General features: G+C 40.4%; 1 protein-coding gene across 1 annotated transcript; it reads left to right on the top strand.

Moving 5' to 3' along the window:
- Positions 1-11,145, top strand: nrv3 (sodium/potassium-transporting ATPase subunit nervana 3). The gene is made up of 7 exons (XM_028169649.2): positions 1-174; positions 6,542-6,682; positions 7,260-7,379; positions 7,981-8,174; positions 8,666-8,755; positions 9,287-9,470; positions 10,329-11,145. The coding sequence occupies exons 1-7, from the start codon at positions 42-44 to the stop codon at positions 10,436-10,438; spliced, it is 972 nt and encodes a 323-aa protein (XP_028025450.1). The 5' UTR covers positions 1-41; the 3' UTR covers positions 10,439-11,145.
- Positions 11,146-12,847: the final 1,702 nt, after the last annotated feature.

Genomic DNA, 12,847 nt, shown 5'->3' with positions numbered 1-12,847 from the left:
GCCAATCGATCTCAGACCGCAGTCCGGCTCAGCGTGTGAACATGGCGGACAAGAACAAAGTAGCTGAACAGTATTACGCTCCGCCACCGGACCTAGGGAAATGGGAGGCGTTCAGGATCTTCCTGTACAACTCGGAGACGGGCCAGGTCCTCGGGCGCACAGGCTCAAGCTGGGGTGAGTACCAGACAAAGACTAAGCCAACTCAACTTCTGTATTCGAAAATTGGAGGGAAGCATTTTACTTATATTATAAAACGGCTGTTACAAAAGCTTTTCTTTGTTAGAATTTTATTACGCATTTTAAATAGCAAATTTAGATAAGAATATATTTTTTCTTTAGTACATTACATAACCAGCTGTAGTTATTTGAACTAGGTATACATTTTATTTCATTAAAATAATGTGGCCGCATATTTTAAAGCTTAGGTACGTACGCTTGTGCGTAAATTAAATTAATAAAATAAAATAATTTAAAACTGTAACAATATATAAATATACATATTTAAATATGTGATTTCTCGTCAATTGTTCATAACAATTAAATAGCTTTTAAATCACACAAAGAAAGGTCACCAAAACTGTATTCTAATTGAATGAATCGATTTGAAAGCATAATTTGAATCACTGTATTGTTATTTCAATTATGCACTGCATATTTTCGCGGGTCGCGCACTAGCGTGAGTCTTGGGGGGTTGCGGGCCTATTGGAATGCGCGCGCAACGTCCTTGCGGCAATCGATCCAAGGACGGCTTTCATCTAAAGCATATTATATATTACGTATCATATCTAAAACGTAGTCTATACTAATATTATAAAGAGGAAAGATTTGTTTGTTTGTTTGTATTCAATAGGATCCGAAACTATTAAGCCGATTTGAAAGATTCTTCCACTGTTTGGAATCTACATTATTCCCGAGTGAAGTAGGCTATAATGATTTTTGAAAAAAAATTGGGATCCTTACTAAAACTCCAATGATGTAACCCAAGGTGTAAAAAAATTACCTAAAATATTCTTTACATCGAGTGCCCTGCGAGAACTATTGATGATAGAATAAAATAATGTACTACGACTTTGTAGAAAACATTATTATTTACAAAAAGGTCAAAAATCGTTGAAATTTTTGTTAAAGACCCGAGCGGAGCCGGAGCGGGCCTCTAGTCTTACATAAAGAGAATTCACCTTTAGAAATTATCATTAGCATAGTAATGTTACATTTCATATGGCAGATGTATGATGAGTCCTAAGTCATTTGGCGGTTCCACGAGCGATCTGGTGTGCATTCGTGAAACAGCTGTCCTTGAGCTGATAGGTCTCTTTTTGGAGGCGCTCGGGCAGCTGTCAGCAAATCCCACCCCTCCTGGCTGAGGCTTTGCTCGCCCACTTGTCCTGGTAAAAATGGAAAGGCCTTCGGAACACCAGTAATCCTTCCTTCATAGAAAACGATCTACTGGTCGACAGTTTAATCTAGACACTGGTGTTCTTGTTAGTTTGTTAGCGCCAGATTATTTTATAGTCGGTCGAAGCATCAGTTCGTGTTCTCCGCCAAATTTGCAAGTATCAGAACAAAGAGAAGACATTTATTGTGTTATCCATAGTCCCGTTATGATAGAAAGCATTTCCGGGGAAAGAACCAACATTATTTTTGAGGTATTTGAGAGTCGTAGATATTAAAACTAAGAATACTTTTACGGTATATGTCTCTAAACTCGATACCCCATCGACACGAGAACCCTCTCATCGTGGCCGCCGGTAACTACATTCCCGATCCTGCGGAAAGAATGGAAAGCAGTCGACGTCGCCCAAAACATGTTATCTCGGATCCTCCCGATCCACTAACGGTGCTTTTAGGTACCTCAAGCACCGGTCACCGTTCTCGTCGAACCCGTCGCTTGCGACGAAGGGCTCGACGAGTAAATTATCCCTCAGACACAGCCCACTGAGTTTCTCGCCGGATTTTCTCAGTGGATCGCGTTTCCGATCCGGTGGTAGATTCTGCGAAGCACGGCTCTTGCTAGGGTTCGTGCTAGCAACGTCGTCAGGTTTGAGCCCCATGAGCTCACCTACTAGTTAAGGTTACGCTGGAATAGCTTCACAAGGCTACCAGCTTGGGTAGATACCCCATTGTATACAACAACAAAAAAAGTAATGTTTTAATCATAAAATATGTACTTATCGCTACTGATGATTAAAAAAACTAATTACAGTATAAAATTTAGTAATAACTATCACTATCTTTCGACGCCGAGTCGAATGGCCGTCAACACTACTTTAATTTGTAGCTATGTCTATTTTAAAGTACATTAATTAACTCGCGATTGTGAATGAGGTGCGATCCAAAATAAAACGGACGGTAATGTATGTAGTTACTCTTTATTGGCGTAAATGAAAACGTGTTTTTAGTTTGTCATATTATGTTTTAGTATTGGTACATATCGTTATAAGTAACTATCATAAGTACCACAATCTTATCATCACAGAAAAGCATCTTCTGAAGTTGTCGTAAATAGGAAAGACGTTTGCAGTTTTAAAGCTTGCGGCCGCGAACCGATTAAGTCAACATTCTTAGAGCCAGCATACCGACTGCCATAAAGATTATTGTTGAGTCAAGAAGTCACTAATCATTTTTGTAAACGTATACCGGCCGAGATTTAACTAACATTGATGTAGACACATCATGCGGTCATGCAGACATGAATTAGAGAAGCTCATAATTGCGGGTCGCATAGAGGGCAAGCGCGCCGTGGGCAGAACACCAGCCTGATGGTCAGACCTAGTAAGAGAAGCATTTGGTGGTAGTCTGTACCACCCATGATCGAACACAGTAGAAGAACGTCACATGTAGTCGCGATTCCCAGTAGTGAGAGAACGATATAAAAGAAGAGATGTAGATGACGTCTTGTAAAGTAACAGTTCATCCGAATACTGTTGGAATATGGCTTGATTTTATCAGCGTCAATAATCTTTGTCTTGATTAGCCACACGAGAACTCAGCATTGGATTTACTACTGGAAAGAAGGCTGAAGAAGCGGGTAGCGGGAAGAGTGCTGTGGAAACTCACTTCTTCTTTTTTTGCCCTTTTAGGAAGACGAGCAACTGGGCTCCGGTAACTCTTTAACACCAAATGCGCTGTGAACTCTTTTAGCCATCAAAGCAATTATATTACTACCGTTACAACAAAATCGACAGCATCACCTGGCTACATTGCAAAACATCACTTAGAAACATTCTAATTGTTAGGACACTAATTAAAATGACACAGTCGTGATACCCTCTAAGGACTCGTTAGCAAAAGTGTAACAAAAAGGCTACAAGGCAACGAAACCTTCAGAACTAAACTTGAGATTGCTGGCCAGCTCCGCTCTTATCTCCTGGTAGACAAGGGTCACCGCTTGTGTCAAAAGTTTTCAACAGCGTTTGATATTTAGGAAGTTATTATTTTGTATAAAAATCCGGTCGTTGTGCCCTGCGGGGTTATGTGCGTCATCGTTTTCGCATGATGCGGTCTGAATAAGATTAGTTATTGTATACGACGACCACATTTTATTATATATGTTTAAAACATATATTAGAGAATATCGGAGCGGTTAGTATCGACGTGACTCTGCGCAAGCCTCGTTTGAAGAAGGACATATCATACCGCTCGGGAAACACTTGAGAGGAATTCATTCCAAAGCCGGATATAGCAAAAAAGAAATACACTGTAGACGAAGGCACAGGTTCCAGCTGGTATGGATGAAATCTGCTCTGATGGTGGGAAGTGCGGTGGTATAAAGGATCATCACGAACAATTTTTCAAAGCGGATTGGCTTGGAACGTACGGTGCAAAAGACAACGAGAACCAGCAGCCCAGAATTTCCAAAAAAATATTTCGGCAATAAGCATAAAGCAGTGCGGAACTTTTTTTTATGTTTTTCTTTTATTTTTTATTTTTTTTATTGCTTAGGTGTGTGGACGAGCTCACAGCCCACCTGATTTTAAGTGGTTACTGGAGCCCATAGACATCTACAACGTAAATGCGCCACATACCTTGAGATATAAGTTCTAAGGTCTCAGTATAGTCACAACGGCTGCCCCACCCTTCAAACTGCTTCACAGCAGAAATAGGCGGGGCGGTGGTACCTACCCGTGCGGACTCACAAGAGGTCCTACCGCCAGTAATTACGCAAATTATAATTTTGCGGGTTTTTGGTTTTTACTACACGATGTTATTCCTTCACCGTGGAAGTCAATCGTGAACATTTGTTAAGTACGTATTTCATTAGAAAAACTGGTACCTGCCTGCGGGATTCGAACACCGTTGCATCGCTAAATACGAATGCACCGGACGTCTTATCCTTTAGGCCACGACTACTGCTCCATAAAGAGGGACAGACAATTTGGCAAAGATCCCAGGAGCTCATGTATTGATGGCATCATTCAGGGAATTGTTCAGTATCCTAATTCTGACTGACTGGGTAATAATCTCAGGGCCTACGAGTATTTGATTTTTGCTACTAACTAAGAATAAGGAATATGGTATAATGGATAAAGAGATCAGTAATAAAATGAGTAAGGAATGAAATAATCAAACGCGAAGATGACTTATTGAGATTTATAGCAGTATGTTATACATTAACGACTAGACTATTATGTACATGCATTATAAGATCTGCTCTAGCTACAATAAACGTACACATGATAGGTCTTTGCACCTATGAAGTTGGCGTTTTACAATACTGGCCATTTGTAACGTAATTTATGTATGGTTACCTGAGATAAGGTAATAAAACAGTGAGGGAGAGATAAAGAGAAGGACGTAGATGGCCAAAACAGCGATGACCAAGCTCAAAAGAATATGGCAAAATCGCAAAGTCTCTAACGTCACGAAAATGAGACTCGTCCGAACCTTAGTTTTCTCAATCTTTCTCTACGGGGCAGAGTCCTGGACAATTAGGGCATCCAAGCGCAAGAAAATAAACGCATTTGAAATGTGGTGCTGTAGACGAATGCTCTGAATTCCGTGGGCGGCCAAGAGGACAAATAAATCTATCTTGGATCAGCTTCGTATCCGAGTCAGGCTCTCAACAATCTGTTACCAGAGGATCCTCAGCTACTTCGGTCATATTGCCCGCCGACAGTCAGATAACTTGGACAAAGTGATTGTGACGGGCAAAGTAGAAGGAAAGAGACCCCGCGGTCGATTACCTAGTCATTGGTGTGATCAAGTAATCGCTCTAACTGGGTTGCCAGTCGCAACCGCCATTCGAGCAGCTGAGGACTGGACGAGATGGAAACAGCTCACGAGACAGGCAACGGTCAAGTTTCAGGGACACGACCTTCAACAATGAAGAAAGCGACGAATAGAAGAAGAAAGAAGAAGACCTGAGATAACCTGAGAGAATTTGCTAACAATTGCCCTAGCAAGATCTACCACCGGATCGGAGTCGCGACCCACTCAGAAGATCCGGCGAGAAATTCAATGGGCTCGATTTCGAGTCGCATTTTCAATTGCGACGAAAAATGACAGATTCTTGCCATGGGTGCACATTTTGATTGATATAAATAAAAAGTATCTAAAAAGATAACTCTCTGTATAATAAACGACCGTTTCATAGGTTTAACTGAATTAAAGGAAGTTTTTGTAGATCTAGTATTAATGATATACACGAAATATTGAAAGAAATTTTGAGAAATTCCTAAAATGTTGAGTGTCCCAATATTATTATTGCTTGAGTGGTACGCGTGTGTTTCAACGCGTGTATCGGTTCAGTTCATTAATTGTCATTAAGTGGGTACAATTACTTGTTTCCTAGCAAATAACTCGTGCATTTGTTACGGAGTTTAGATTGACCTACACTCGTTTTTAGAGCTTTTAAATTCGTTCTTAATCGAATGATTTTAAAGTTATTTGTGTTTGTCGTAGATTGAAAATAGTAAAATATAATTTTACTTTTGGGATATTCGATATTTTAATGACAGAGACAAAACTGCGTCTAAAACACATTTCTTTCATTAAAAATATATACATATATTTTGAAGTCGTCGTGGCCTAACGGATAAGACGTCCGATGCATTCGTGTTGAGCGATGCAACGATGTTCGAATTTCAGGCGGGTACCAATTTTTCTAATGAAATACGTACTCAACAAATGTTCACGATTGACTTCCACGGTGAAGGAATAACATCGTGTAATAAAAATGAAACCCGTAAAATTATAATTTGGGTAATTACTGGTGGTAGGTCCTCTTGTGAGTCCGCGCGGGTGGGTACCACCACCCTGCCTATTTCTGCCGTGAAGCAGTAATGCGTTTCAGTTTGAAGGGTGGGGCAGCCGTTGTAACTTTACGTGATACCTTAGAACTTATATCTCAAGGTGGGTGGCGCATTTACGTTGTGGATGTCTATGGGCTCCAGTAACCACTTAACACCAGGTGGGCTGTGAGCTCGTCCACCCATATAAGCAATAAAAAGTTAGTTGCCGAAGTTGGCGATAGAATTATATAGTATATTTTAGTAATAGATTACGTAAAAGAAAATTGTAAAGTATATATTTTCATCTACAGCAAAGATCCTGCTATTTTACCTTATCTTCTACGCGATCTTGGTCGGCTTCTTCGCTGCTCTGCTAGCGGTATTCTACCAGACCCTGGACACCAAGGTGCCGAAGTGGCAGCTTGATAGTTCAATAATCGGCAGTAATCCAGGTAATAATAGAACGATATTTTTGTAGCTCATTATGGCAGACACGCGGGTAGATGTGTTAATTAGTTTTACTATGTCAATAACAACAGTCGCGAAGAAAAAATGAGAATCTTAAGAATTAAAGTAGAATAAAATAATGAAATAATTGGAATATTTATAGACACCTACTTTTTTAGCCATTTTTTATTAGACTTTCACCAGATTGGGTGAACCTGGAAAGCCATCCAGGGCAACAGTCCCTCGATTCCAAAAAAAAACTTGCCAGTCTAATAAACTCTAGAATATATGTAGCATTATACAATGAAATCGTATTTATAATATGTATTGGAACCAGTTTGGTTCTTCAAGTCAAATTTGAGGACAATGTTTTACAATGCATTGAGATAACTAGGCTTTGGGCGTTGTCGTTGTCCATGGGCAGTGCTGTCTATGTTTCAATGAGATGTATACTGCTCTGCCTATAATAAAGGAAATTGAAGAACAAATTGTCGCCAGGGTACGAATGTTCGAATTATTTTAATAAAGTTCTTACTTATTTGTCCATCTAAGGCAATTTTACTGATTCCTTTTTCCTATTAGGTCTCGGCTTCAGGCCAATGCCAGATACTGCCAACGTGGAAAGTACTCTGATCTATTACAAGGTCAACGATAAGGGATCTGTGCTCAAATGGGCCAGGGTTATTGACGAATTTTTGAATCGTAAGTACTCATTTTCAATCTGTAGAATTATAATTTCATATCAAATAGTTCTTTTCTAATGTTATGGTGAACAATATATTTTGGACGTCTAACCTTTGTCAATTTTTCCTAATAGCATTTAAGTATATTGAGATTCAAGAAAAACTGAAAATAAATGGGTAATTTTGGTGCTTGGTACAATTTTGCCTGATTAAGCCAAATCAAAAACAACCACAGGTCATAATAGTCCTAGATTTCCTATTTACTAATTATTTTTTCTACCTAAACTGAGAGCCTTGAGAGGCTATTTCAGCGTAACCTTAACTAGTAGGTGAACTCGCGGGGCTCAAACCTGAGGTACCTAAAAGCACCGTTAGTGGATCGGGAGGATCCGAAATGACGTGTTTGGGGCGACGTCGACTGCTTTCCATTCTGTCCGCAGGATCGGGAATGTAGTTACCGGCGGCCACGATGAGAGGGTTCTCGTGTCGTACCGCTTTATCGAAGTGGCTATTTACTCATGTACCTACAGTAATAAGAAAATAAAATGTATGCTGTGTCAACCTCATTCTGTAGAATAAAGGGATTTTTTTGTTAAAAAATATGACATTCATTCATTTAGAATACCGTAAGAAAGGCAGTGGCAGTGGTGAAGCTCATGGTGCCGAAAACCGCGTACCATGCTCTCCCAGCAGCGGACCACTCGGCGAGAAGCAAGTCTGTGATGTACCAGTCGACGACTTCAATCCCTGCACTCCAGCCAACCAGTACAATTACGAACAAGCCGGCCCTTGCGTCTTCCTCAAGCTCAATAAGGTACTGTAAAGCTGCTTCCTTTATTTTAGCACTTTGAAGACGTGATTCAAATTCAGTCTTGGTTCAATCTTACGTTAATTATATGCATTTTGCAATTTGCTAGGTTTCGAATACCAAACAGAAGCAGAAGGTGGTGAACAGTTATTTCCGAAGCAATTTTAAGGATTTGTTTAAGATGATCTTGACATCTTCTTTTTACCATTGTACCATTTGCCACGGACCGGTATCCATCGTTACTAACTGAGTCCTCCTCACGTAGCTTATCTTAGCTTAGCTCGCCCTCACGTTGTTATCTAAGTGCTGCGACACGCCTTTCAAACTATATTTGAAAAGAGTTATCAGCATTAGTCATTGCGACTTGGCTGTGCCAGTAAATTTCATCTTCAGCTCGTGTTGTACGCCCGTCTATTTAAATGTGTAAGTGATTGTATGGAAGTGCGTGCTTTTCATTGCGGTTATAGTGAAGAGGAGTTATACGAAAACTCTTTCAGATATACAACTGGAGGCCGCAGCCGTACAACAACACCGAGGACCTACCCACGAACATGCCCGAGGATCTCAAGCAGCACATCAAGACACTGGCAAGTATAGTTCTCTCCGAAAGTTTACTTATAATCCAGTTAGTCAGTGTCATTTGAAGTCTACGCCTTAACCATATTAGAATAGTTGTTATTTTACCTTGCAAACGTGAACGTGTATTTCTTTTGCAGCATTAGTATGTTAGATTTTCTATAGCAAAATCGTAATTTTCATTTAATGAAATCATCCAAATGATCTAGAAATATCCTCTTTTGTTTTTTTAAACCAAATTCTCTAATTCCTAAACCTTAGTTCTACCATCGTCTTAAGCTCTCGAGGCAGCACATGTTGCGTGCTCGTACCATTATGCATCTCCATCTTGTTTATTCCTGCCGTGAAGGAATGTTGTATTTCGCCTTGAAAGATAGTTAACTGTTATATAAATGTTAATGAGATCTCTAGATAGGCAATGGGATCTGAGTTGTGATGTTATTAATTTACTGAGTTTCGGTAATCACTAATTACTTCCATTGCTCATTATAACTAGTGAGAATAATAAAGTACAAGACTGCTAAAAATAATTTACCCAACAGTCTGGCAAACCCGACGCCAACACTGTGTGGGTATCCTGTGAAGGCGAGAACCCTGCTGACGTGGAGAACATCGGCCCAGTCCAGTACATCCCCCGACGTGGGTTCCCTTCCTACTACTACCCGTTCACCAACAAGGAGGGATATCTAAGCCCTCTCGTTGCTGTACTCTTTGAGAAACCTAGAAGTGAGTATGAGAGTTCCGCTAAAACTTTTACTACGATAAAACTTTCGGTTGTATAGCGATAAGTATTCCCGCCTAACGTGGGAGAAAATGGTATTTGTTTCCATGACCGGGGAGTATTATTTTATAGGTGTTACGTATTTTTTATTAATTCAAAATTAAAAAGTCATTGATTTGACAATGGAAACCGTCCTTATGAAACTTTTGGCTGTGAGGCTAACTTTGTTGGATACCAACATTAATCATAGGCAGTCGCCAAATGGTGTGTAATTCTCTCATTCGCTAAATGCAATAACTGTTGCGAGACGAGGTGATGGATTTTTTCTAGACGCAAAGGAAATAATAGCATATTATTTGTTATTCATGTTAAGCTATGAAATATAACACATACAATCGATATGTTGCCAAATGGCTGCTCATAGTAATGGCGTAAACAAAACAATGCTTTATATGAATTTCTTACATACCAGGATTGAGGAAGAGATCCAGAGACGGATTATCCGTAAGGCAAACTAGGCACGTGCCTAGGGACGTATAGTTACAAGGGGCGCGCGAGCTCAGAATTTTTAAATAAATAAAGAAAATAACATATCGACGATTTCTTCACATTTATAACGTCATATTTCATTAGCACATTAGCGTAAGTACAAGTGTCCTGGTCTACTAAAGTCTAGGGTTTGATGATACAACGTCATCGTAATTGCAAAAACAACTAGTTAGAAGTCATAGTATTATGATGGCCATTTATGGCCGGTACAGGGGCGCCGATAAAGTGATTGCCTAGGGCGCTCTGGACCTTTAATCAGCTACTGAAGAGATCGATTCATAACGCACCAATTGATCATGCCACTTCTATTGCAGCCGGTGTCCTCATCAACATCGAGTGCAAAGCCTGGGCGAAGAACATCTTCTACGACCGCTACGAGAGACGCGGCTCAGTCCACTTCGAGCTGATGGTGGACCGCGCTTAAGCACACAGCTTGCTGGCCACGTAGCTCATTAAGTGACCCCGTGGCCATACCTAGCCGAGTCACTTTACTTAGGTCATTTAGTGTCAAGGTCATAAATTGTATTAAGTTGGCTCCTGGTGAACTAAAGGTTGTTGTGTGTAGTTCATATGTGACGCTCCTGAAGGTTATTGTCATGGTCGTTGTATGTTATTATATTAAACTGGCTATGTAGTGGTTTTGAATTACTACAAATTAATCTAGTTGTTCTATTGAAATGAATGGATGTGTGTTTCATTAAGTACGTGTGTGTGTGTGTGTATGCCTGAATTTACTTGTTGTGTCGCTTTAGTTTACCAGATTGTATTATTGTGTGTTGAAGAAGATGTTAAAGGTCAAACGTTGGTGAAGAGGTCTCGAAAGTCTTTGATTATAGTTGCTATGTGTGAGTGTTAATGGAGAGGTCAGCTATAAATGTCATGTCGGGAAGGTCATGAGGTCACCAAGTCACACGCTAGTGTCGGCTGCCACTAGCAATAGCCAAAGCGGCGTTTCGTTTGTATTCGTTTTAGAATAAGCCATAGGGCACCACCGATTTCATTTTCACGCTTAAGATTAAATAAAACGTTAGGAAATTCAAATAATTACTTAATTTATTAATATTTATTCTATATTGTAATGTTTTTTGGACAAGGAGAGTCAATAAACACGCAATAGTTGGTTCGAATCTTGCAGAGAGTTTTATTTCTAATACCTTATATTATACTATTTAAATCAAATAAAATATACAAACACCAAATATTTATCAGGAAAACTCTAAAGCACAGGAAGTTCAATCACATATGAACATCCTGTTTGAACCAAGTCCCTAGAGTGACAGTTGTGCACTGGCACATCCTACCCTCCACGGTGTTTTCCGAACGCTATGACATATCCTTCTTCAAACGAGGCTTCTGGAGAGTATTAAACAAAAGGCAGCGGCTTGGCTCGGCCCCTGGCCTTCGTGACGTCCATGGGCGACGGTAACCACGCACGATCAGATGGGCTGTTTGTCTACGAGGGCCATAAAAATAACATGTGGTTATGTTTAAATCAAAGCTCAAAAATTCTTATCACCTGTTTGGAAGTATGATATTACGTAAGGTGCTTCCAGGCACAGCTTTATCTCTGTAAAGGAAACGCTCTTTAAAATGAAGAGAGCTGACCGTGCTGGTGATTTTGGATAAAAGAACTTGTAACTCACGTAATTGTAAACAATTGTAATTATTGGGTTAATAGGCTCAGGGCCTGACGGGAAATCATAGACATACCGCCACCCACTTTGATACAAGAAGCCGAGATCTAAATTACTCGTAGATTGTATAATGGATGTCTTGAAAAAAAAACGCATGACTGCTTCGCGCTAGAAATAGACACTATGGTGATAATTACCGGTGCGAGTTTACAATACGTTTTTCCACTCGTGAATGCCAGGTGATGATAGCAGAAAACTAATAATACTTAGAGACCGTTGTTGCTCCTTATCCACTTTTTTTGTTTTATTTTCTTACCTATGCTGTAATCTTTAGGGGCTATCCTAGCTTTACCGGGCGTTTAGGCGAGCTCACGGGGCTCAGCTTGGCGACTTTGCTAACACTAGCCCTAGAAAGAGCAATGCAGGACTGAATGGATTGTAGAATGTTGACGTGAGTGCGGGCTGCGTGAGCGAACATTACACTTGCATAGGTCATGACCGGACGTATGCAAGTTTTGTTGATAGTCACCTTATAACGAAGGGACAATTCATTTAGCTTGCTCATTATCGGATAGAGACGTCCGAGTATGAGTCGACTACTGTCTTTATATGGAGACGGAATATCATCCCTCTGTCGCGGGTGACTAGAAACTTGGCCCACGGGATGGGCTGGCTGAGGGTGATGGGGCGAATGGCGTTTGTGTTACCACACCTACTACAGGGTGGGATACTCAAAGTGGTATCTGGAGGGCAACACCTTTTAAAGAGCACGACTGCGGTTTTCATGGGGTTGATATCGATGCGCGCTTCCGGAACCACTGTCCTATGGTGTTTGCTGCGGTCTGGAGTCCTCAATTAATTAACGACTACTTTATACATGAATAGTAGATATCCGTCTCATGGGCGAACTAGATGGGTCTCCGGAGACTGAGATATATCGTTGACTAGCGACCCGCCCTCGCTTCGCTTCGGAAACTGTAATTTATTCTTGATTTCTCTACTATTTAATGGATGTTATTATACATGTGGCGGGTAGTCATCATACAACGCAAGATAATTGACAGATGCCTGAATCTCGCTTACGACATTTTCAAGATAAAGCGCATATATACAAGTTCCGAACAACAACATTCGGACCGTCGCTCTATCTGCCGCTCGGTGGAAGTCCTTCCCTTTGTCGTATATCTCTCCAAATAACC

This window comes from Bombyx mandarina, chromosome 04 (assembly GCF_030267445.1).
Source record: "Bombyx mandarina strain Sakado chromosome 04, ASM3026744v2".
NCBI classification, from domain to species: Eukaryota; Metazoa; Arthropoda; class Insecta; order Lepidoptera; family Bombycidae; genus Bombyx; species Bombyx mandarina.
Note: the sequence above shows the minus strand (reverse complement) of the source record. Positions and strands in the feature narration are given on the sequence as shown.